Source organism: Echiichthys vipera (assembly GCF_963691815.1).
Source record: "Echiichthys vipera genome assembly, chromosome: 10".
NCBI classification, from domain to species: Eukaryota; Metazoa; Chordata; class Actinopteri; order Perciformes; family Trachinidae; genus Echiichthys; species Echiichthys vipera.
In genome coordinates, this window is record NC_139835.1 from 20,596,245 (window position 1) to 20,623,069 (window position 26,825).

Here is a 26,825-nt window from a genome sequence, read left to right on the forward strand (position 1 = left end):
ATGGACACCGAGTCGACCCACTCGGGCTACTCCTATCACTCCAGCCGCTCGGGGAGATCAAACCGACATGGGTATGTTTCCTGTCTGTCCGCCTTTCCATCCGACTGTCTCGCTTCTCTGTATCTATCTATCTCTGCCTCTGCATGACATTGATTTCTGCGTGCTAGATCACACAATGCAAGTCTCATAGTACCTTTTTTTATGATATTTAATTTAATGCCTTCAGTGCACATTGAGTTTGCTGTGTTTGTCTTCCACATGTTGGTTGTACGCAAATAAATCAGATGAGAGGCTAAAAGAGAACAACCTGACAGACAGAGCTGGTGGATTAGGGTCGTCACAGCTGAGTGGCTCTAACCTATTTCAGTGAACTCGGTCTATCCTGCAAATCAGAGAATCATTGGATTCCCAACCCGTTTATTCCTCAATATCCATTCCCATCCCTTTCCACCATGTTTTGCCAAGTAGGGCTATAACTAGCAATTATTTTCATTCTTGAATACCCTGCCTGTTATTATCACAAATAAATCATTTGGCAAAGAAAATCATACAAATTGCCAATCACAAATTCCCCAGAGTCCACAGTGACATCTTCAGATGTCTTGATTTGTCAGACGAATAGTCGAAAAAATATTCAGTTTACTGTCATAAAAGACAAAGAAAAGCAGCATATTTTAAGCACATTTCGAGAAGCTGGAGATATATCAAAAAGATTTAAATTATAAAAATGATTGCCCATTGTCTTTATGTAATTTGATTTATGGTTTCAGGCATTGTTTTGTAGAAATAGAAACATTATGGGCAGATATTTTGATTATTTGGTCACTTATTAAGCAAAAATGCCAAACATTTGCTGGTCCGAGATTCTCAATATAAATATCTTCATATTTTCTTTGGCATATATGAGTAAATAAGTAAGTAAGCAGAATTTTAGGATTGTGGACAAAGGTTGAAGGCATTTTAACACTTTTCCAGCATTTTATAGACACTTTTAATCAACATAATATCCTCCAGGTTAATCAACTATAAGTATGTGTTTTCATGATCTGAATTCAGTGTTTATGTTCTTCTTTCTTTCATTGTGTGTTTGTTTAACTCCAGGGATCGAAGCCGTGAGCGCCACAAGGCCAGCAGCAGTAAAGACAGCAGTCGCTCTGAGAGATCCGTCATCATCAACCCCCCTGACACGCCCTCCCAGGACTCCCCCGTTCACAATGGAGAGCCGCTGCCAGGAGAACCCACACCAGCAGAAGATCAGGGAGATGATGCCCAGGTATTTTCCATGGAAGCGTACACAAAACTGCTCATGCAACAAAAATGAGATGTCTTAACTGTGAAGGTATTCAGGCTCTTTTTAGAGTCTCCTTTTCTTCCTCCCCAGAGGACAGATGTCCGTCCTCTACAGAGCTGGGTCTGTCTGACGTTCCTTCCTATAATAGGGAAGGTTTTTGTTGCCACCGTACTCTACGGGGGAATTGTTGGGTCTATGTAAATCATAAATTAGTCATAGAGTGTGGTCTTTACCTATTCTGTAAAGTGTCCTGAGATAACTTTTGTTGTGATTTGGCACTATAAATAAAATTGAATTGAATCAGAAGGCCTTGTAATCCCTCTACAGTATAAACTCGGCACAATGACCTTTTAAACTCGTCCTCACAGCAGCTGGCTGCCCATCGCCACAGCTCTTGACACATAATAACAATGGTGACAAGGGATCATATAGGTCAGAGGATTAGCATCCTTCTTGTAGGCCTGCACGGATTTATACAGACGCTGTGTTACAGTTTGTGTGTGTGTATGTGTGTGTGTGTGTGTGTGTGTGTGTGTGTGTGTGTGTGTGTGTGTGTGTGTGTGTGTGTGTGTGTGTGTGTGTGTGTGTGTGTGTGTGTGTGTGTGTGTGTGTGTGTGTGTGTGTGTGTGTGTGTGTGTGTGTGTGTGTGTGTGTGTGTGCGTGCGCGTGCATGTGCATGTGATACTGGGTGTAGCTGTCATGCTGATCGCTTTGAAAGCAATTTTTGATAGGTTTTTAAGTAGATACAGGAGGAAAAAATGCTGTGATAATGCAGCTCAAAGAGAAAATGGATATTAAACTTAGCTCAAGTCAACCCTGTAGGGATTAAAGATGCATTCAAATCGTGATCATTATTTAAGGAAGTTCAATAAATGCACTTATTGGAGCTATATTAAAAGTTGAATAGCCAGATGTTGGTAAACTTAGCACAAAGGCTGGAAGCAAGCAGAAACAGCTAGTCTGGCTATGTCCAAAAGTACAAAATATAAATAAATAATACAGAATACACGTGCCAATGCCTCCAAAACCTTCTAATTAACAGTTCATATCTCGGTTTAATCTGTACAGAACCCAAAGTGAAAAAACAAAAAGTGGTTGTGTGGACTGTTTTATGTGCAAGATATGTTTTCGATATGTTTTCTGTACAAAATATAACATGTTGATTAGTGAGTTTGAGGTGCTGGTAGGTGGGGTTTTTTTGGCTTTGGACAAAGTCAAGCTTTCCACTTTTGGTGCTAAGCCAACTGTCTCCTGGCTCCAGCTTCATGTTACCACTCAGATAAGAGACTGGTATTGATCTTCTCATCTAAGTCAAGCAAATACGGAGCAGACTACTCCTGTCAATGCACGTTTGAATAGTTGTACTGTAATTGCATGTACATCATAATGAATGCTGAGAAAACGGACATTATTATCATCATATAACACAATTAGAGGTACACGTGATTAACCTAGCCTTACTCAAATATGATGTTTGGTATACAGTATGTATATGATCATGATGGAGTGGATTTGGGACCCCAGGAAGAAAAATGTGTTGCATATAAATATTGCTATTTAGAGAGAACGCTGCCTTGGGCTGCCTTCACAGGCTTTCTGACCTACTTTACTCAAAAAAGAGAGCATTTTGTTATTGTGTATGTCCTGTTGGTTTGTGTGTAAGTGAAAAAGGAGAAAATGTGTCTAAGTGGAGTGGCTGCATACAAGCTATTTGCAAAAAATCTACTATAGAGTCTTATTTAAGGTGATTAGGATACGAACGTGTCTTCATTCAGACTTTCTGACCGTTTCAGAGAGGTCTGACCTATTTTGCCGTCTCCACTCAGCATCCCCTTCTGGCTTGGCAGCCACATTCCACAATGTCATGTGATTGTCAGCTCGGAGCTTACGTCTATTGTCCGCAGCTGTAAGGTAATCTGCCATTGTACTGCATTAGCCCTCAAGATAAATGTGTCCAAATGGCACAGCAGCACCACCATCATTACCACCACCAAAGTCCTCCCCAGCCAGTACGTTTTTTGGAGCAGCTGTGTGAGACGGCAGAGCTGCTGTAACACTAACAGGCTCCAGTGCAGAGAGACTTTCTCACAGACTGAGATTAGCCTTAGCATCCAGCCAACGCCACTTTGAGGAAAGCTGATATAAATAATCCTCCATGTTTATACGCATGACTATGACATAAGGATACGGTCTTGGACCACATCTTCTGTGTGTGTGTGTGTGTGTGTGTGTGTGTGTGTGTGTGTGTGTGTGTGTGTGTGTGTGTGTGTGTGTGTGTGTGTGTGTGTGTGTGTGTGTGTGTGTGTGTGTGTGTGTGTGTGTGTGTGTGTGTGTGTGTGTGTGTGTGTGTGTGTGTGTGTGTGTGTGTCAGTTAGTCATAGAGCGCCAAGTCTGTTACTGAGACTGTGAGACAGTGTGACTGTGCCAGAAGGCAGCGGCTTTGAATCACAATGTTAGCTCTAGCATCACCAAACCGTATTGGGAGAACCATGTACTCTTGTTTTGGCATTTCACGCTGCTTCTTTGCCCTGTTCATTGCACACTCCTGCTGCTACACTCACAGCTTTTAATTTCATGTAAAAATAACCACCTCAATTAAGAGAATGGAGTAAATTGTAGGAGAACTGCCAGGCATTTTAAACTAATGCCATTGTTTTTTCCACCTATGACTCACGCAGTGACACTAATTTGCTCGCAGACACACCAGTGTGTAAATGTGATTTTAACCTCCGCCCAAGTCAGAGAGGCTTAGTCATTGTGTTTTGTAGCTGGCAGACAGTTTGGTGTGTGTATGTGTGAGTCTGTATGAACGGTACTAATCAGAATGTTGTTGTGTTGTTGTGCTTTGGGATGGTGGAACAAGCCTAACCATAATCCATATTCACCCTCTGCCAGACGAAAAGACTGCCAAGCAAGCAGCAGTCATGCTGCTCCCCCTCTCTCTCCTGTAACCCTTCTCTGTTACATTCTCTCTCAGTGACTTACTCTTCCTCCTCCCTTGACTGTATGTAGAGATCAGGCCTGATTAGTGTAGCATTAATCTTTTGGATTAATCCACTGAGACTTAATGGCTGGTTTTATCAGTGTATTAGCTCGGCAAGTGATACACTGTTTCTTTCAGTAGATGAGACATTAGCGTGAAAGCTTGTCAGTATAAACTCCTCAGGAGAGAAATTGTTAAAGGAATAGTTTGGGGATTTTAAAGTGGGGTTGTATGAGTTACTCTTCTATAGTCAGTGTGTTAACAGTAAGTGGCAGTCCCAAGTTTAAAGAAGCAGAATGACTGACACAGAAGCTAAGCAATGTACTGCTATGGATGGGAGCAGCAGATAAATAGCCATTATAGCTAAATAAACAATCACCTAAAAAAAAATCTAAATCAGTTTAAGTTCATATTCTATTTAGAATATTTTTACCGCTTCACCTTGCCGACAGACAGTCAGTTCCTATAGGACACTGCAGAAATCCTCTGTGCTCATTTCAAAGCCACCAGACTAAAAAGCAGTAATTTAACCTTACAGAACATGGGGATTGCTGGTCTACCACTGCCTCGACTTGTTAGTTTGTCTGTGTTATCGTGTATCTTTGGTAAATCCAAACTTACCCTTTAAAACATCAAGGTGAGATAGAGCATGCTGTATTAAAAGATCGACTATTAGGATGCATAATTGCCTGAACTTGCTAAAATGTCTGATTGAGTCTGTCTTTTTCACAGCCGACATTTTGACTCATCATTGTAGGAAAAGAACAGGCGTCACTAACATCTGTTCCATTCAAGTGTCTTAGTGAGCTGTGACAGTGAGCCAGCATGCACATTACCAGGACATTCGTTTTATTATTTACACCTGCGCTTTGCCCACTGTGACATGTCAAAATGACTTCCCTGAAAGCCCTAAATTACTTTTCTTCCTCCTCTTTCAGCGAGGAAAAATCAAAACCGTGCCTCAGAACTGACATCTGGTGATGAGTGACACAGTCAGTCTGGTTTCTCTGCTCCCGACTGTGTTTAAGTACAGCCGAACTCGAGATATAGTCGCTCTCATTTGCATATTTTATACGACAGAGCAAGTATACACTGCTGATCTGATATCAGCTCATGAATATAACCTGTTAAAACAACACATTTTCTAGAGCTGACAGACTTCAACTCTACAGGACATTTATTGGGTGAATAAAATGAAAGATTGATGTGAACAGATGGACAAAATTTTGCCATCAGTTTATTTCGTGTAACAACTATTAACGGAGAAATCAGGGAGAGTCGCTAACAGCCAGTTGAAGCATCAATGGGCTCCTTCCTTTTGGATTGACTTTGGTAATGACTTGAATGGACTTTACTATGAGAGGAGCTGGTACCAGGGCCAGTTGGTAAGTCTTTCAAAACACTCTTTTAATAAACTCCGGGTTTGCTAACTACGTTGTTAGTGCTTTGTTTTATGTGTAGGGATACTTATCATACATTGCAGAGGTTTGGTGTTATTTTGAGTAGTATTTGTGGTTAAAGAAGATGTTTCAATGCCTTCACCATACTGCCCCAAGCTAATCAGTGTTAGCCACGTCCGAATGTTAGCGATTCACCTGTATTTCTCCATTAATAGTTGTTACACGAAAAAAAACTGTCTCGATGGCTTATTTGATGTATGTAACTGCCAAAAAAGACCATGGGATGATTTCGCGCGTGAATTACACTTTAAGAATGTACTGTCAAGCTTAATGGGATACTGTTTTTATTATCATCATTTTTAATGCTCTTTCTGAGAAGTGTGGAATGACATTGATTGTTCAGAGATCTTATTCCAGAGGTTGGGACCCTGTTGAAAGAGTTAGCTTAAGAAAGAAAGAGACTGTGAGAGGAATAGAAATAAGATTGGATACTAAATGGAGCAACTATGCACTTGCATAGTTGACCTCTGGCCTCACCCATAAGTCTGGCAGAAAGATACCCCCACCCCCACCCCATCCACACACCACAAACCACTGCCCGTTCTCACTTTTTCACTCCTCTTCTCATGCACATTCATCTTCTGGCTCATGTTGGCATCCCCTCCTCCAGCGTGGCTGAGTTAATTAGCTGTGAACAGTAATGGAGGGCCGAATTCATATTCATGTACCATATTCATGCTGCAATTTCATGATTGGAAATATGCAAACGCAATGTCAATTACATATTTCACATTCCACTTTCCACTAATAGCAACAGGTTTTATTTAATCTGCAAAACTTGTATTGACTCCTTAATAGGCACAGTTTACAGAGGGATACACACACTCTAGACAGGTGAGAATGAATGTGACCGCCTCCTGTCTGCCTGTCTGGTTTCCCAGCAGCTTCATCAGGCACATATGACTCGAGTTTGGGGCTTTGTCGACTGTTTGATGTGCTTAGGTAGACGCGTATGTGTGCACACGTGTGTGAAGCCATGAAGGCTTATCTGTTCAGCGTGTCTTTTTTTTCTAGCCCTCATTCCTCTCTGCAGCTGCTGCCCTTGTGATTGGTTGTAGTTGGCAGGACATACAATGCAGTTACACTCTGGGGAACAATAAATGGCTAATTACCTGAATTAATGACAGGCACACAAAAAAGAAATGCCTCCTTAGAGCAGACTTGTCATTTATTTATTCCCCCTGTCTCTTTGTCTTGGAAGGATTTTTGCTTAAAATGACCCTGCTGGCTAGAATGAAAAAAAAAATGACTCTAATTTGAAATGATGGGTCTGGAAAGCTTCAGCTTTTGTTGTTGTGATTCACTGTGTGTGTACATGCATACGTCGTCATCTTCCTGCAAACATGAACGCTACAGCCCTCCCCACTTGGCAATCTTATATTACTTCAATAGGACTTTGAAGGGCTGTCATAATGAGGCAAAACTCCAAGAAAATCATATAAATATCATGAAGGATGTGCTTCTGTGTGCACAGTGCATACAATCTATGAATGCTCATGGAAAGATGGGACTAAAATAGGATAATGGAGGCATTTCGGCTGTCACTTTCTGGGTTTACTGTTTCTCATGAATTTTACTCTGATTGGTCTAGGTTTTAAAATGACAAAGAAACACATCTCTCTTACCTCTAGGTGCATCTAGGAATGCAAGTTTTGGGTTTCTTTGTCCAGATTATAATATACAGTATGTGTCTCTGAGATGTTCTCCGCTACCCCAATACAAAAGAGGTCAACAGAATTTTGTCTGTGCTCATAGCATTGAAAAATTACATTTAAAGCTGCACTGGCCAATATTTTTGTATTTTCAATGGATCAAATAACTATGGGTAATGTAAAAGGGGTCACTCATACAGAGAAATATCACCCATATCTGTGCCCTTTAGCATCTTTCAGCTCTCATTTACCTTTATCCTGACATAGCAAAAATAGCTCTGATAAACCCACTGCACACGCCTTGCCCAGCACCACACGGCACACAGATAAAGTTAGCCACAAACTGGACACATTAGTATCAGCGAAAAGAGAGAATGACTACTGTACTTACAACTTACATTCATATGAATGTAAATGATGCATATTGTCTGCTGGATGTACAAAAAACTGTTTTTTTCCCTTAATAAAGTGATCATATGTCAATATTAAATCTACAGCTTTTTAAAACCTCAATGAATGCAGCTTTAAATTAAAAAAGAAAGGATTGTACCATAAACTTCCTTTACCCTTTTTTATTTCCTCCCACAGGATGATAACTGGGGGGAAACCACCACCGCAGTGACAGGCACCTCAGAGCTGAGTATTTCCCAGGAGGAAGTGGTTGGACTGGGGAAGGGAATACAGGACCGGACCCAAGGCTTCCGCCGTTATTTTCCCCTGGCTGTGGGCTTGTGTGTGGGGCTGCTGGTGCTGGCCACGCCCCTGGCCTTCCTGCTTCTTCCGGCTGTAATGTGGCCAGACAGGCTGCAGGCTTGTGGCGCAGCCTGCGAGGGCCTCTTCCTCTCCATCGCCTTCAAGCTCCTCATCCTCCTGGTGGCCATGTGGGCCTTGTTTCTCAAGCCGGGTCGTGCAAGCCTGCCCAGAGTGTGTGTGTACCGTGCCTTCCTCACCACACTCACACTCCTTCTCACCATGTCTTATTGGCTCTTCTATGGGGTCCGGATCCTTGATGCACAGGTGGGTAGTATTTTTAGGGCTTCAAAGATAATATGTACTTTCAGTCATTTTTAACAAAATATTTGTTTTATATAACTGCCATTCAAGGTTTTAAAATATATATTTTTTTAATTCAAGTGGACAATCAAGAGATTAAGAGATTCATTTAATGATATATTAAATGTTAACGCATTTTATTTGTCCTAACAACTTAGTAGTCCTTTAATTTGGCTTACCTTAACCTAAAGAAAATCCTTTTTTTTTTTTCGTTTTTGTTCGTCCACACAAGCATATATCTAAAACAAAATTGTGCAGTGTGCACATCAACTGTTGACTGGATAAAATATGGACGTCGTCTCCGTGATGTCACCCATTGGTATCTGAAGAGCTGTCACCATCTTAGCAGTGCTTGACTCCGCCTTCTCCTGGTTAGTCTAACTATGGGCAAACAGGTGGAGCATTGATGGAGTTGAGGCAGGTCAAGGGAAGCTTTATTATAATGTGCCAACACCCACCTGCCAACACCCACCTGGCACTCAAAGCAGCGATGCCTTTAATTATGTGGAATTTTAAGGCTTGATACAATTTATGTGGGTTATAAAAAAATTCATCCCCCAGAGAGTTGTCATGAATGAGGAAATTAGTTAAAGGGACCAAAAAAGTTTCTTGTACCACAATGTAAATGTGTTTTTTTCTGCTGTAAAGTTGGGCATTTTTTACCATGGCGGTCTATGGCGATTGACTCGCTTTTTGTGGCCATTCGAGCAACTGCAGTTGAGGTTGCCACTTGAGATGCTATAAACATGACTCATCACACAACTAAAAGTGAAATGCACTAAATTATTTCATGGTTTTCTATAGCTGTGGGGTTGTTTTTAAGGTGCCATTAGTTCAGTTATTTCTAAAGGAACAATCTTAGTCTTATTAGCCACTTTAGCCTAATTCAGTCCATTTTTGTTTCATTCTATATTAGTGACATGTTTGCATTTTTTCTGCTATTTAATCTATTTAACTTGTTATTGCTGCCTGTCTTGATCTTGAAAACAATATTCTTAATCTCAATTACCCTCTTCTTGTTAAATATAGGTTTAATAAAATTAAAGAATTGTTTTTCATTAAGCAGTGAACGTTTTAACTAAGCTTGTGATGTGATCTAAGCAGGATGAGGACTACCATGGGATCGTCCAGTTTGCTGTGTCCCTCGTGGACTCCCAGCTGTTTGTCCACTACCTGGCCGTGGTGCTGCTGGAGCTCCGCCACCTCCAGCCCTGCTACAGCATGTGTGTCATTCGCTCCACAGACGGAGAGACACGTCACTACAACATAGGACAGCTGAGGTACGCAAGCACTGTTATTAGCTCTTCTATGTACTGCATATACCGTAGTTCTTCATGAAAAAGAAGGATTAAAGAAGAAACTAGCAATACATATTAGAATTGTATATGCTAATATGACTTTTCTGTACAGTACACATTGAGACAGACACACTGGCACTTGGTCAAAGTCATTACACTGTTGAAGTATGTGTGTAATTGGAGGCCAATGCCCACAGGGAAGATTGGCACAGCAGTAATTGAGTTACTCATCAGCCTTCTTGTCTGCTCAAGGCAAGCTATTCTAGGAGTTTGGTGGGGGTAGGGGATGACAAAGTGCCGGACACAGAGGCTCGTCCTTTGGACATCTAACTTTGTGTCTATGCTGTTTGAGTGTGTGACTTCAACAGGAGCAGGAGACAACTGTGGTATTTTCTGGTTTGTGTGATAAGGCTTAACTATTAATGGGTTTATAATTTACACGAAGGTTAAAACCTGAAGACGTAGCAGAAACACCAGGCAAAAATAAAAACGGGTTCAACAGAACCTCTTCCGTTTGTCAGATAACTCAATGTTGAGTGGATTCAAGGACATTATTCAGTATCTTATATAAATCAGCCTTGATGTTAATTGTATTTATTCTGTCTCTGAGTTGACTCTCTCTTCATCTGTCTCTCTCTCTCTTTCTCATTGCACACAGCATTCAAAAGGCTGCTCTGTCCATTTTGGAGTATTACTACAGAGATTTCCCACTCCATAACCCAGCCCTTCTCTCTGCCTCTAAGCACCGGGCAGCCAAACACCTGGCCGGGTTGAAGGTGTACAACGTGGACGGTTAGTCGCCTCACTCTCTCCTAATAATGACCTCCTATATTGGTTCACTTTCACTGTCTACTATAGACGCATAGACAAACCCAATTTATTTTAAGCCTAGGTAGATGCTAGATCACACCCACTGGACATCGGCCTCAACACAAGCATACTGCACAGGTATCAACACTGTCTTGAATATTGGTAGGCTCTCTCCGTAATTACAGCTATAGCGCTACTTTCTACCTGTAAAAACCTCCAACATAGCCAAACCAAAAACTATACAATCAAACATGTTCCAGCAGGACTGTGATACCAAATTAGGGAGAAATTAACAGTATTGGCAACCACCATTACAGCTTTCTCTGACATTATAGCATGTAGCTACATGTAGCAGTGTGTGTCAAATGTAAACACTGCAGTAAGGTGCTGAAGCTAAATGTTGACGCCTGCGCAATATGCCCGCGTTGATGTTGATACTATGTTTACCAAGACTGTTTCCATGGTGAATTTGACAACTCCCGCCCCTTTAAAGTAGTTAAGAACCAGACACTTTTATGATTAAGATCTAAGTCACAGTCTATCTTCGTGAAACAGGTCCCTGTTTTAGTTCAGTATTTCTTCCTTTTTGTTGTGATGTTTTCTTTTGCATTTCCGTCTCTTCCATGAGCAGCGTTTAAAAATAAACTGAGAAAATACCTTTTGGACAGTAAGTACAAATAAAAGTCCTCAACATCACTCTGCACAGCACTTTATCACGGGAAGCCAGTAATTTTATGGTTCACTTCACTCTGTCTTTACTGCACTCTGATGTCTCCGGCCCTGACATAATGTACTGTATACTGTATGTTGCATCTGCGACGAGCACTCCTACTACACACACTTCAACGGTGGGGCTACAACGCACTTGATATATTGCCTCCCTGCGCTCACGTACACACATCCTATTATGCCACATATTGCACTCATTCCTGCAGTTAAAAGGGTCCTCCACTCACCACCCATAAATCCCCCCACCTGCTACACAGCACAGTGGGTTTGATGGACTATATGGCAGGGATGCAGTATGGGATATGGTGTCCTCATAGCACCTCCCATCCACCCCACCCCCTTCCCTATCAAAGCGTAGCCGAGAGGCCTCTAGGGGTCCATGGAATTTCAAGCCTTAAATAATTCATCAGAGTAACGCTCATTCTTCACATACTCCCACATCTCTCCTTCCTCATGCTCAGCCACGTCTTGAGCTCGGCTCGCTCACACACACCCCAACGCCCCACCCCCGCAACTTCTTCTTTTTAATTTTTCACTCACCCACCCCCCTCTGCCTTTCTCATTCACAGTCATTCAAAGTCGCTCTTTTCATAGCATCAATATATAGGCCAGGAAGTTAAAGAGGCTGTTGTTTACCCATATATTCAATGAAAATATATTTATAATGCTCACTGTGCAAATTCTCCCTAAGCCATCTTTCCACAGTATACAGTAGGATAGTTTATCATCCTGCGCTAATGATACATTCAGCGTCTCTTTCTCACCTGCACTTACACATATGCATATCAGATTATTAATGATTTATATCCTTACCTGACCTGCAGCGTTTACTCTCTATAATCTCCCCCCAAACTCTACTGATCTTCATTAATATGGACAAGACCTCACTCCCCCACAATAAAACCCCAGGAACTATAATATATTGCTGTACAAGCTCCATTAGCTTTATGGATTTGTCACACTAACCAGTAAATTCACAGATCAGACAAAAACTATGGCCTTTGAAGTGTAAAAATTATGAATATTTAATCCACCAATAAGGTTTCTGGATCAGAGAAACATAGATGCTACTAGTGGAAATTGCCTCTTTTCTCAGTGCTATAATTAACATTCTGTGACTGAGACACTTGATCTAGCAGGATGCCCTAGATAGACAAAGATTAACACACACTCAAATCTTTCTTAAATCTATTCATATTCTCATACACCTCCATTGATGATCTAGATCTGAGCCCCTTCTTTCTGACCTTTTCTGTCTATGGCTGAGATTGAGATTGCGCCCATTAATCAGAGTCAGGGGCCCTGGTGGGGTCATGTGCTACTTCCTCCTGCTCATACTGACATAACCAATTTGCCCCCTGTCCTCTCCTTTCGGTGCAGCCCCGGGGAACACAGCAGGAGCGCAGCCTGGTAATGGTAATCAGTCCAGGGCCATGGTTACAGCTGCGGCCAAACGCAAAGACAGCGCACACAATGAGCTGTACTACGAAGAGGCTGACTATGAGAGAAGAGTCCGTAAACGTAGAGCCAGGTGAGTCACGGGAACAAATGACAGCATGTCGAAGAGCAGCTGACTGATCAAGAGACTTTCAGACATGCATCTCAGTAACGTCAAAGCAATTTTGCACATGGATTGACTGCATGTCTTGTTTGGCCTCAGTAAACGATAGGATATCAATGTTTCATGTGTGGCCATTAAAAGATCCAGTTCTAATGTAAGGGATGGGGGACAAATCCACAGCCCTTGCTCTGTGAAAAAAATTCAAAGTTTATCTGAAGCTAATATGAGATTCAGGAGTCTGAGTAAATTAATTACAGCAAGACCTGTTTAAATGTGCATCCTTTCTGATTGAAGTATGAAGTCTGATTGGTAAGACTGAACATTGATTCCCCGTCATGTGCATAACGAAGAAGAAATGCACAAATTGATAAAGAGAATGATACAAGATAAATAAGTTTGGGGACATAAATGGGGGTAAAATGCAAGGGGAAAATAATACATAGACATAAATAAATACATACATTTAAAAATGAATTTAGAATAAATGCAAAAATAAATTAATCCATTTCAAAATTGTGTGTGTGTGTGTGTGTGTGTGTGTGTGTGTGTGTGTGTGTGTGTGTGTGTGTGTGTGTGTGTGTGTGTGTGTGTGTGTGTGTGTGTGTGTGTGTGTGTGCGTGCGTGCGTGCGTGCGTGCGTGCGTGCGTGCGTGCGTGTTCCCTTTCTGTTAGGCTGGTGGTGGCTGTGGAGGAGGCCTTCACACATGTGCGGCGGATGAAGAAAGAGGATGAGCAGGCAACACCGTCTGATATCATGGATGTGCGCGAAGCAGCTCTGGCTATATTTCCCTCCATGGCCCGTGCACTGCAGAAGTACCTCCGGACCACGAGGAGGCAGCACTGCCACAGCATGGAGAGCATCCAGAAGCACCTCGCTTTCTGCCTGGTCAATAACATGAGCCCAAAGGTGAGTTTGGATCCGCAGCAATTCAACAGTCGGACTGTTTTTAGTGACGTCGCCATATTCCCATATTTCAGAAGTTCATCTAGTAGTATTAAGTTGATTTTTGCAATTCGGAATGGTGGAACAAAACTGTGCAAAGACAAACTGGAAATACCCTTTAATGCTCAACTTGCTTGGCCCAGGAGCCCCTTTGCAAAATGACAGGAGGCAAGGGTCAGTTAATAAACAGACAATAATAATGAACTATCAGATAAAAAGGAATAAACATTTAAAGGTCCTTGACTTACCTTGCTTTGAAATACTTTATTTTTAAATGTACTGAGGTTTAGGTGTAAGCATGTGTGTCTATAGGATTTGAGGACAGCAGGGGCTCTGTTGGGAGGTTTGGGGGATCCTGACATTTTCTTCTCTATCTCTGTTTATTTTTATCGTGGATTAAAACACAGTCAGCAGGCCACCCTGCACCCAAACACAACCCAGATTTGAAATTGAGTATCGTTGCTTTTAACCATCCACTTGGTTTTAAAATAAATTTCTCAGAATTGTGTCATTAAAAACTTTATTTATTTGCTCGGCATGTAGTGTCATTGGCTGTTTTGTGTGTCCAGGCTTTTCTTGAGACCTACCTGGCCCCTAGTCCGACCCTGCAGTACGGCCCTGAGCGCTGGATGGCTGACCAGTGGACTTTGGTCAGCGAGGCTTCTGTCACCGGTGGCATAAAGGAGGGGTCAGAGTTCCTGCTGAAATGTCTTGACTTTAGCTTAGCTGTGACCGTCAAGGGCATCCCGTACATCCGACTGACTGAAGAGTTCATCGACCCCAAGTCTCACAAGTTTATACTGCTGCTCCAATCAGAAACCTCAGTTTAACACAGTGGACCAGTGCTGCTGATCTGGACTTAGAGGACAGTCTGTTATGACAGACACTTATACGACTGAATTTTTCAAAAATAAAAAAAACTTTTTTTACTGTTTTTGTACTTATGTTTATGTATTTCCTCACATAGAGTATCTCTCTGTCCTTGTAATTGTCCTGGGGCGACATGAAAGACGATAAAAGAAAGAAAACCAGAGGGAATATGCTTGGATTTCTCTGTGCTGACATTTGCCGAACACAGGTCAGGTATTCCTCTATGCACGACAGATGACCCTCACAGATGTTCTTCTTCCTTTTATTTACATGTGCCAGTGTGTCCAGTGTGTGCCAGTGTGTGCCTGTGTGGCTGAGTCTATGATTTAGGAGGAGAGTGTGTGAGTTAGGATGAAAAAGTGTGTATGTGTTTTGAGTGTAGTGTACACTCTGTCTCGACCTGTCTCTTCTTTCTTCTTAGCGTTAGCGACCAGGACATTTGATAAAACCCGGACCCTTTTCACCAAAACTGCTGTTTTTCATCTTGGTAATGATTATTTAACTGTCATGTATTTCAAATGTATGTACAGTATTTATATGTGAATATTCTTTATCCCTCCAGACTTTTATACTTTATCAAAATTGTGCATTGCTTGAATTTTATTTATTTTTTTTACTTTGTCAGCACTGTATTTGTGAAGATAATTGGACTGTAAATAGATGAAGGCAAATGTCAAAATCACTAGAATCTCTTGGACTGAATGCCAACCACAGTACAACTGAACATACTGTAAATGATCTAGCCGGTAGATTTTGAAAACAAGCACATGTGGCAACTTATTATATATGTACAGTTAAGTGTGTGCAGTGTACACTGATCTTCTTGTAAGCTAGCAGAGAGAAGGCTGTGAGGTTCATGTGGTCAAACTTTTATAGCTTGTGTTACAGTCGCCTTTTTTCCTTTTAATTTCAAAATGTATACCCCTGATTTTCGTCTCAATTCATCATGAGGTGGGAGTATTATTACAACTCCCATCTGCATACTGTAAATCCTGAAAACATAATATAACCTGAAGAAATATTACTTTAGCAATCTCAAAAGATTCAGGACATTTGGTCCAAAGCTCTCACCAAAATGAAAAGGTCACAAATGAAATTAATAATTTAATGTAAATCATCTCAACCCAGTATTTCTGCTGTCAGTATTTTGTCACACTACTGCCACCTATCTTTAGCTACTGGAACAGGAATACTGTCCTGAGCGTCAATCAAGCTGTTCATTCGTATGAGCATTTGATCTGTATTTTTAAAAAGCCTCTGTATTTATATGTTATGTTGTAAATTCATATTTGTTACTGTGGTGACTGACGGTGGCGTTTAGTTTAGGCTCTTAGAGCGTTGATGGTTGTAAATAGTTCTTGACTACACATGTGCCTCAGTTAAACATATGCTCAGCATACATGTGCAGTTTTTAAGTGTGTGTGTGTGCGTTTGCGTGTGTGCGTGTGTGCGTGTATGTGTGTGAGAGAGAGACAATAGGAGAAAGAAAGAGAACATAATGAAGAAAAGAGATTGCTTTCCCAAATGTTTTGTCCCTGTCTTCTTTTATACAACACAACATGTAAAATCAAAGCAGCTGTGTCAAAGTCACATTTGTTTAAAAAATAAATATTTGTATCAACTTTTCAAGGCAGTTGATTGTTGTATTTTTATGTAAAAGTGATTAATTAGTGGGTCACCTGTTTTTTTTTTCATCTCGTAGTAGTTTTATCAGAAGTAGTTTCATTGTTTGGAGAAAAATAATCCCTAAAATGTGCAGTGTCATTTCACATGTGGAATTGACTTTTAAGAGTGTGCTGTCTCTTATCACATTTATTGTAAGATAAACCTGTTATTTCTAATGGCAGATAATTCAGCCTGAAAGAATATTTCCCCCTATTACTTTTGCTAGGGAAGAGGAAACGTCTCCATATTTTCCTGCGTATCCTACCATTCATCACACACATTTTAGAGTTCTACATCTGTGTCACTGTTCAGTCGCCACCCTCCTGTCGTTTTGAATTGTGTTTCCTTTCATTGTGTGCAGAGGGAGACAAGAAGACAGAAATGAATTACAAAAGAAAAGAGAAAGAAAGAAAGCAAAGCAAAAGTAAAGGAATGCCAAAAAGGAAGAGAGATGTGGAATTTGCATTGTAATGAGGTTTCCAGAGTCAGTCCAGTGGTGTAATGACATTATTATCTCCCTGTGCAGCTGCTACCTGCCCCATTTATTCAGGTGAGAAATAAAGCTGATGAAAAAAGGAGGAAGTAGACGAAAGAAGAGATTAGAGGAAGGTTATTGAAAATGGAGACAGCATGTGGTTTTACAATTTAAAAGCTGAAACCGAACATAATCCGAAATTGTATTACCTGGAAAGAGGATGGAGAATACAAGTAAAGGGAATTTAAGGACATTTACCAACCAGTTTGGTTTATTTGACACTGAGGACAATGAGCCACAATGTATGTAATTGAACAGATTATAAGTAAAAGTAATTACAGTAGGTTTTGAAAGTGCTGATCATTGTGAATTTCCAATTATGTACAGTAGAGATATATATAAAAGTAAAGACATGCTCAGGTAATGTAAGAAAAATAAATACAATATTACAGTACATATACTTTGTTACTTTACACCATTTGTGCTGCTTTTGGTATTGTATGGTAGTTGCACAGTTGGAGTAGGTTCTGGTGTGAACAAGAAATTAATTAGATGACAGATATAGTTGGCATCTACAGCCCTTTATTGCTACCTTAATAATTAGACATAATGATTGCCATGTATAACTAGAAAATGCATTTTCTGCAGGAAATGCGTGGAAATGCTTTAATGCTGAAGTTACAGTGAAAAAAAGATGAATGTTTGCAAAATATAAAAAAGCTGAATATTTGAAGCGATTATTTAAAAAGCTGAATATGTGCAAAAGCATGAAAAACCTGAGTATTTGAAAAGAATGTTTACAAAGCTGAGGCCAGCTCTGTGAGAACCAATGAGAAGCAAGCTCTGTGAGAACCAACCAGCTGAATATTTGAAGAGAATGGGTGTGCTGAAGATATTTATCATTGATGTGGATGAGGGCGAGAAGTCCTCTAGAATGCCTACATTTTGAGATCAAAAGTATATCTTAGAAGTGAACATAGTGGAGGCTAGTTTTGTCAAACGAACTCAACAGCTGAAGCCAGAGTGAGGCAATATCAAAGGGATTCTGTACGCTCTGAAATGCAATACACACTCATTATAAACTCTGATCAGGTCTTAAAAAAACATAAAACATAAACTGTGATTATAGGAAAACTGTAAAAGATATAAAAAGGGAAAAGATATAGCCCTATAGGTCAAAGTCGGATTGAAGTCGACGACTGAAAAACAAACGGAAGAAGTATGCAGAATAATAACAATAAACCTTAGGATAACATAGGTTGGAAATGCTCAAAGCATTTCCACCAATAAGAGTTTAATGCAGTGAAATCCATTCCAGGCTTATTTACGTTTCAAAAATGACATTTTTGGATATTAAATAGATTTATTATTATTATTATCATAGCACATATTCAGTACAAATTGGACATTGTTTTGTACAGTAGTTTGTCTGAAATCCATGTTGAACTCGTGCCTGAAGAAAAAATAAACAGAGGAGTCAACATTTACTAGAATTACACTATGGATTACTCATCATCGTCATCGTCATCATCATCATCATCATCATCATCATCATCGTCATCATCATCATCATCATTATCATCATCATCATCATCATCATCATCCTCATTGTTGTCATCATCATCATCGTCAGAATCATCGTCAGAATCATCGTCGGAATCATCGTCATCATCGTCGTCGCCGTCGTCATCATCATCATCATCGTCATCATCCTCAGTGTTGACTTTGCCAGAGAGCACATCCTCGATCCAGTCCTCGAGCTCCTGGGCGGTGGGCAGATCCTCCTCATCGTCCATCTCCATCCACACGCTGTCGGCCTGAGGACACACGGACAGAGAGGTCGAACAACGTCCGGGGAAACTCACAAAGGCAACATTCGTGTCGCACGTCAGACAAGTTTTCAGGGACTCACGTCTGTAACGTTGATAACTCCGATCTGAGGTCTGAACAGGTCCACCTTGAAGGTCTTCTCCCAGTAGGGGATCAGCTAAAGGTGATTTGCAAGAAAAAACATTAGGTTTGCAGCGTGTGAGCCAAATATCTATCCACATTTTCCTCTTTTGTGTTTTTTGATCGCTCACCAGGGGAAAGTCATCAGGGTCAATCCAGATGATGCTGAGCTCAGGTAGGTGGGTGTTGTCTCGTGCAACCTCCTTCAGGATCTCCAAGAACTCGAAACCATCTGGAAACATTTTCACACAACATCAAGTATCAAAATATTGACTAGGACCATAAGGAGAGAACACCATACAACCAGTGAAAAGAAACTATATACATTAAGTGGGGATGACGGGCAGCAAAGGGCCAGGGGTTAGAGTCGAACCTGAGCCACTGCAGCAAGGACTTCCTTTTTTTGTTGATCATGAGAAGATTTGGATATTGGTTGCCAGTCAGTTTTTGTATTAATTTATAAATTCTTTATTAGGATGTTTTATTACCATAATAAGTATTACATTCCTAACATTACATTTATTTATTTTTTGTCTTTAAACTTTTCAATGTTTTTATTGTATTTTATCTAGTTGAATGGCTTTATCATTTCCCTTTTATCATTTCAATGTTATGTGTTGCAGTAGCCTGAAATTGTTCAGTTGTTAATTATAATCTTGTCTGTCACTAAACCTGTAGGAAAGTGCTTTACAAATTATCAGTTGAATATCAGGTGACAAGAGTTACCGGACAAGTTGCTGTAAAACCCGATCAAATAGGTTCTATAGCCTTATGTTTATCCCCTCCACTAACACATAGTTGTATGACATTTAAAGGGCCCTCACCGGGGTCCTCCTCCTCTGCAAAAGCCACAATGTGGATGCCCTCAATGTCATCCTCCTGAGAATAGGAAGACAAATGTAAATGTTACTATAAGTGTCATGGAAAACTAAAGTTAAATGTGTTAAAGTCGTCTGCAGCTGGACAATCATCACTCACCCAGGTCTCAAACATATCTTCTGCACGCAGCTTTCTCAGAGTTGGTCTGATGGTGTAAAAAAAAACATTGATAATGACAATAGTAGTATTTACCATTATTCAATATCGGTCATATACACATTTGTTCAGGTTTTTAATTCAACATTGCTTTTCGTCTACCTTCTGTGTTCAGTTATGAATTCCACCAGATCCTCCTCAGCGTGAGGTTTGCCTGGTATGGTGACTGGCTCCTCCATGAAGGGCTCGTAGAAATCCACCTCATTCAACTTCAGAGTCAGCTCCTTGGCTACCTGAAGCACCAAAAACAGATCACTCACGAATAATGATGGGAAGGGGGCTTAAATAGGTGATTTTACTGTCTGAAAAGTAAAACATGAATCTTCAGATCATTGAATATAATGTGGTTGTATTAGGTTGTTTTTTACTACTCACAGCTTTCTCAAACGTGGCAAAGAACTTGATGTAGGGCTGGAACTGCTCTGCAGCTTCTTTAAATGCTTCATAGTCTGAAGATGAAACAGAACAGGGATATGAGAGAAATGTATTAAATGTGAAGTTTGTGAATAGCATTATGATTTGGTTTGATATTTTCAGAGGCCTAAGAATCCTTTCGCGGCCTGCATGCTGGCATGTGAGGAGGCTCTAAATGTTAAGGTTAAATTAAGATGATGACCTTGTAGATATTCCCGACTCCAACGGTCTGAACCAAAGGTTACAAACAGCATTGTTTCATTTCCTACAAGGTGGCGTGATTATATATTCTGAATGATGTGGGACATATTGTAACAAGCTTAGTGAATGTACTGTTAATGTGTTTTTGCTGTGACTGCAATCTATGATTCTGTAGTATAAGCAACGTGGTTTTGTTATACTCTTGTTTTCCTGGTCACACATCTGTTTGTGCTTTCTCTGGCTGTTGTATACACACAGCATTTGCACATCAGGGACTGGAAACACTGAACTTTGACCTCCACTTAATGCTCCCACAGTTGGTCAGATGGGATGCAGCCACAGCTCATCAGCAGAAGTAAACTACTCTATACTCAGCATGTGAGAGGGGGCCGAGCAGCTGTGTGTGCAGCAGTGGTAAAAATGGATCTGTTAATCCCCGGAGATGAAGGGGTTAAAATGCACTCATGTTATAATGAAGGGCATGAGCCACAGAAAGCCCATCACAGACCTAACTAACAAGAGCTGTGTTCAGACAGAAAGAAAAACATTTCACAAACATATCATTCCAGTTAGAAGCCTCACACACTTACGGTCAGAGTCCTCGTTCTTGAAGTAACCGATGAGGCGGATGTCTTCCTCCATCCTATCAAAGGCTCTCAGCTCCAGAGCATTTCCTATCACCTCCACTGGCTCCTCCAACAGCTAGAGACGTGCAAACAGACACATAGAGAAGTACTGAGGTAAGCTTGTAACTTTGGTCAGACTGGTGTTGTATCAGAGCAAGTAATCTGCTCTTAAATCAGTCTACTCACGTCCAACAAGAACTCCACCAGAACGTTAGCCGAGAGCAAGCCGTCAAACTCGATCACCCGATCGGCCTTGAAAACATACACACTGCCCTCTTCATCCAGGCCTGTGATTAAGAGATGTAACGTGTTAAAACTGCTTTTAAGGTTTTTTTTACTTTTTCAACTCTTGAATAAATCTGTGATTAAGATCAGCCATCTTTCAGGATCTGGAAGCATGAATGAGATGAGGGTATTCATATACCCACCCAGTTTCTTCGCCACCTTTGCATCTTTGTGGGAGTCAACCATTCCAAACCCAATCTCCTTCTCCTCCATCACCTGAGCTGCAAGCTGTAACCAAAAGAAAGACAGCATGTCGGACTAAATGGTAAGAAGAAGCCTCACAGCAACAGGGTTTCTGGTTGGAGTCCGGGCTGGGGCTCTTCTGTGTGGAGTTTGCATGTTCTCCCCGTGTCTGCATGGGTTCTCTCTGGGCTTCCAGCTTCCTCCCACAGTCCAACGACATGCAGGTGTTAATTGATCATTGAATGTGAGTGTGAATGGTTGTCTGGCTTTGTCTGTCTCTTTATGCTCTGCGATACACTGGCGTCCTGTCCAGGGTGTACTCGCCTCACGCCCAATGTCAACTGGGATCGGCTCCAGTCCTCCGCGACCCTTCAGGGAAATAGAATACAACTAATTTTGGATCCTGAGTTCTGAGAGCAAAGGTCCCAGTTTAGTTGAAATATTCATTGAGGAAGCTTTTGTGAATAAATAAATTAAATGGAGCTTGGCTGCAGTGTTGGCGTCTTAATAAAAAAAAAAAAAAGAATACCAAAGTTGGCAATATTACAGAGGTGCTCAAGCTGCCCAGGGGTTATGGAAACACAGTTACATAATGACCCAGACTTCCTTGTTCTAAATATAACCAAAGCTACAGTATAGTTAATTGTTCTGTGAATTACATTAGGTGAGAAATGCAAGACTTTCCTGCCAGAAATTATCCTTACACAAATGAAACAGGTGTATTTCAAGTATAATTAATGTGTTGTCCTCAATATACAGAGAAAAGCCCTGGGTGTATAAAGTTAAAGGTGTCCTGTTGAGTTTTGTATGCATCATGCACAGGGTGAGCATGCAGGCATCCTGTCATCAGTTTTAAGCTTTTTGACTGACTGACAGTTGATGGTGGTAATGTGACAACAAAGGTACGCGTGCTGCAGCAGAAACTGTTACTTTTACATTTTTGTTTTTAATAAAAAGGGAGTAAGCCGATCTCAAACAGGTTGTAGGACTGCATTAGAATCTGCAAGTCATAGAAATGTGTGACAAATGTGCAAATATGTCAGTTATATCGGCTTTAACGATTTCATCTTTGTACATGGTTACTGTACATGGGTGCATGACTCTATAGTAACATGGCCCACCTGTGCTGTGTCAACTAAGTAAAGCTAATATCAGAACTGCACCACTAGGCTCAGATTACCTTCCACAGATCAGAGAGCAACTCACCCACAGCCGTGTGTAACAAGAGACAGGACACAGTGCACCCTGTTTCCTACTGTATGGGATTCAAAAAAGGTTATTTATTCAACCTATCAATGCCAGCTGATTTGTTGACCCTGAATACAAAATAACTGCAGGGTGTCTTATTTCTACTTTGACCACCAAAGTCCACCAAAACACTACAATAAAGGAGAAGGCACTGTAGCTGTGCCCTTCATGTGTATTGCTCTAAAAGAATAAACATGAGCTATTGGCCTATTTCGGCCAGGAGAAGAGAGCCCCAGGAGAATTAGAGTGATATATTTCTAAGAGATGGTAGCATGCATTGAATGGAGGTGATAGATGTAACGTTAAGTGACAGCACGGCATCTCCTTGGAGTATTGGACATACAGTAACACATTGACCTTGAGGAATCTCACACATGCAAACATTAAAATGGAGTTTTATACCTCAACAGTTGGCTGTGTTGTTATTTGGGCCCTAATGTGGAGTTATCATACTGTAAATATTGTGGGTCTATTTAACTGGACTAAAAGTGTCCTTTTTCTAATACGAACCACATCCTTTTCATTTTCTTTCTGCCCTCCATCTCCTGTAGTGAAAACTTTTTAAAACATTTTTAATTTGGTCTCTCTATCCTGTTCCTGTTTAAGGTGGCCCTGCACCTCTTCTCTGCCTGTTTTCCCTCTTCTTTATACTTTACCTCCAGCACCAACTCAGTCATCTGGTGTCGTTTTTGCAGCTCCTTGCTGTCTGGTATGGGCCCATGGTAGAACAGGCATACCATGCTGTGCTGCTTCAAGGCTTTCTTGTAGTTCTTGTCATTTATGTCTAGGACACGGTCTTTCCCGTCGTACTGTGGGAACTCCAGGCCCTTCGCGGCCGGGGCCAGAGGCACAAGGCTCAGGCAAGGGAGCAGGAACAGGCACAGGGAGAGCATGGTCTGGAGCTACCACACACCCCCCGAGTGTAAAGTTTGCTTTTAGTTTCACAGTATAAAACTGCACAATCAAAAAAGGTCACCGAAGCCCTGTGAAAGGATAGGGAAATGTAGGAAATGCTGCAGAAAGTTTTGGTCCGTCTCAAGCACCCCAAGCTGTACAGAGAAATCCAACTTCTACAAGCATCTTCAGGACCCACAACAACTGCTACTCCCCCCACTACTCACTCCTTCATGCCTTCTCTCTGCAGACACAAAGGCGAAAGAAGCGGACTGCGGGGTCTGTGAGGTACTGGATGGGGGGTGGATACCATACATAGCAGCACTCCTCTCCCACTACTTGCAGGACAGGCCCATTTTTAGGAGACCAGTTGTTTGAAAGCTAAAAATAAATCCGCAAGCAAGAAAGAGAGATAGCACGGGGAGGGTTTAGCAAGGACTACAGTACAGTTCATGCTCCCTGTGACGTCTCTTTGGGGGAGTCAGTGATGTAGGAGGAGAGGGTTGAGCCCCGGAGATTTGAGGGGTTCAGTTATTTAAGTCTGTGAGGACCAAAAACACAGGGGATGATTGGTTTGGTGCTCAAGTACAAAATGGTGGTGTATTCTTAAGTGACAGCTCATGAGACAATCTGCCAACAGGTGCGCAAAGGGCAACTCAAATAAGATGTGTGTGCATTGGCTTTTCTGCAGATGTGGAGCATGTGCAATGTGCTATCTGACTATGAACTGAATATATTCTTATATGACAGCCTTTCGGTTTGACATGTCAGATGCTCTTGACAAACCTACACAATGTAGATTTGTGAAAAGCAAAGCAGCTGCACCTCTATTTTTGCCTCCCTCTTCTTCACCTCCACTCTCAAGAACAATAGCTGCTTAGGAAGGAGTCTCTTCTGCCCTCTGCAGGTAGAAACCAAGTATGACCTGTTGAATTATAGAGTAACAGCCAAAGTGGGGAATGGATGTGCACCATAAGCTTCACTGTGTGCCATTGAGTTCCAGTACAGTTGGTTCTGCAGGGTTTGGAAGCTGTGCTGCCTCATATTATACAATGAGGTGTGTATCCAAATCGTATTTAAACAGATTGAACATTTTTCTTACTTAGTTCCTTGGCCCATGTAGCTCCCTCAATTGGATATAATGGACGCGTTCTCCTGTGGACATCCCTTGAGAGCCGCGTACGCAGCCCAGGAGTTTGGCTGTAACACCAATTCCAAAACTTTAAGATCCCTATGCAGTGATTCCCAACTAAGCACCAGCAGGTATTTTATACCAGGGGTATGGGGAAGAATTATGGAATATCTCACCATTTTGGAAAACAATATTATATTATAATTTTTGCAAAACAAAAACACACCACTAGAATTAGACTTAGTTTGAGGTTGATTTTAGTATATTTATTGTCTGTAGCTCTTTTTCACAGCCGTGTTGTCGTAGCAGAAAAAGCACAGGCATCAATAATAACATTTAAGATGACATTCAAGATGAATATTATATTATTCAGGTGTGCCAAGTAAATCATGACAGTGAGCCAGCACGAGGACCCTAAAACTGAAGCAGCGAAATTACATTTTTAATTTCATTTTTTATATGACTACATAATTGAAACAACATTCACTTGTCTTAAATAGCCTTATCTTACAATAAACACATTTGGAATAAAACAGTCAGGCTGTCAGTGAAATGAAAATGAGTTAATCTAACAGTTGGCAAAAAGGTTAGGAAACACTGTTTTAATGCATTATTAATGTTAATGGATTAAATATCGAGATGGTCTAAAAAGCTTAACCACAAGTTAGATACACAATATCGATTAGATTATATTATTTTGATTAGAAATTTGACCAGCATGAGCAGTATTCACTGTAAAAGAAAGGATCTTTAGAGAAGACAACCTTTGTGATAATTTGTTATAGTTATGATGATGATCTGCTGAGTTGTGTCTTTGCTTGCATTATTTAGCTGCATGGTTGGTGACAAAGTCCCCCTGTACTATCTGAGCAGTCCAATCCTCCTTGATGTATTGGTGGTAGGGGTCATTAGAGTGCTCTCTCCTCTTGGATTTGACTGTGCTCACCAGGATGGCCACAACAATGAAGGCAAACATGCCAATCATCACTGCCAGATACCAGATGACGTTCCTGAAGTTCTCCTCAGCCAGAGTCTTGTCCAAAGCATCGGCTGCAGCTGTTATGTTACGTCTCCAGTTGTCCAGGTAATGACCCAAAGCATTGGTCAGGGACCCTTCCAGGTGAAGGGTCAGGTTGGACAAATCAGAAGCACTCATCTAGTTTGAGGAAAAACAAAGTATCATTTGACAAATTCCACCTATCTATGAATTAAATGTAGTGTATTGTATCCAAATGCAGAGCTTAAACATGTGCATCTCAATTTGCCAACGAGAGGGACAAGTATTTAAATTAAACAAATAACTAGGACTAAACAAATTAATTACACATTTCACTGGAACATGTTTCAAAGTGTAAGTATTTTCCTACAACATAAAAAAGTCCTGACTAAATATGTAACAATACAATTTAAAGTTAAAGATCCTTTGTGTAATGTTTACATGTCGTCTTTTTAAAAACAGTTTGAAAGGCTTTTCGTACCCCATCACTCATACAACTAAGGTACAAGTGAGAAAATAAGCAATCAGGTACCCTCTTTCCCTCAGTTCTTGAGATATGAGAACATACATGAGATACACGATTCAGCAGCCTAAAATCTGATTATAATTTAACAAAATAGAAATGAAGAAAATGGTATTCTTTTCAGCCCAACTGTACCTACCTGCCAGTTTTTCAAAGGCCGCATCATGACCTTGGTCACCTTGGAGTAAAAAATGGAACAAAATAAAGAGGCACTGACAGAGAGCACACAGCTGCTTACAGAAGGAAGCAAAATGCATGAGCTCTCATGAACACGTTCTAGCACTGCTCATACTTTGTTTACTTTTTTTTTATCTTGATGCTTAAGGGTTTTCAGTTTGTGTGTGTGTGTGTGTGTGTGTGTGTGTGTGTGTGTGTGTGTGTGTGGGGTATGACCTTGAAGATGTTAGGCATACAAAATGCGGATATTTCCTCCAGCTGATAAAGAAAGGAGAGTGCTGGAAGTCATTATAACCTGACACACACACACATGCACACATGCATAAACATGAATATATGCATTAATATACAGCAACAAATAAAAGGTTGGA

General features: G+C 40.9%; 2 protein-coding genes across 2 annotated transcripts; one reads left to right on the plus strand and one right to left on the minus strand.

The window, feature by feature from the left end:
- Positions 1–14,609, plus strand: LOC310952981 (vang-like protein 1; the record flags this gene model as incomplete). The annotated part of the gene is made up of 9 exons (XM_083921866.1): positions 1–71; positions 1,102–1,273; positions 7,975–8,403; positions 9,544–9,719; positions 10,396–10,529; positions 11,179–11,214; positions 12,657–12,807; positions 13,509–13,743; positions 14,349–14,609. The coding sequence occupies 9 exons, from the start codon at positions 1–3 to the stop codon at positions 14,607–14,609; spliced, it is 1,665 nt and encodes a 554-aa protein (XP_083777992.1).
- Positions 14,610–18,158: 3,549 nt separating this feature from the next.
- casq2 (calsequestrin 2) lies at positions 18,159–23,867 on the minus strand. The gene is made up of 11 exons (XM_083921727.1): positions 23,388–23,867; positions 21,444–21,528; positions 21,202–21,302; positions 20,980–21,091; positions 20,150–20,223; positions 19,877–20,007; positions 19,718–19,763; positions 19,564–19,618; positions 18,871–18,971; positions 18,702–18,776; positions 18,159–18,606 (listed from the first exon to the last, which is right to left on the minus strand). The coding sequence occupies exons 1-11, from the start codon at positions 23,622–23,624 to the stop codon at positions 18,295–18,297; spliced, it is 1,329 nt and encodes a 442-aa protein (XP_083777853.1). The 5' UTR covers positions 23,625–23,867; the 3' UTR covers positions 18,159–18,294.
- Positions 23,868–26,825: the final 2,958 nt, after the last annotated feature.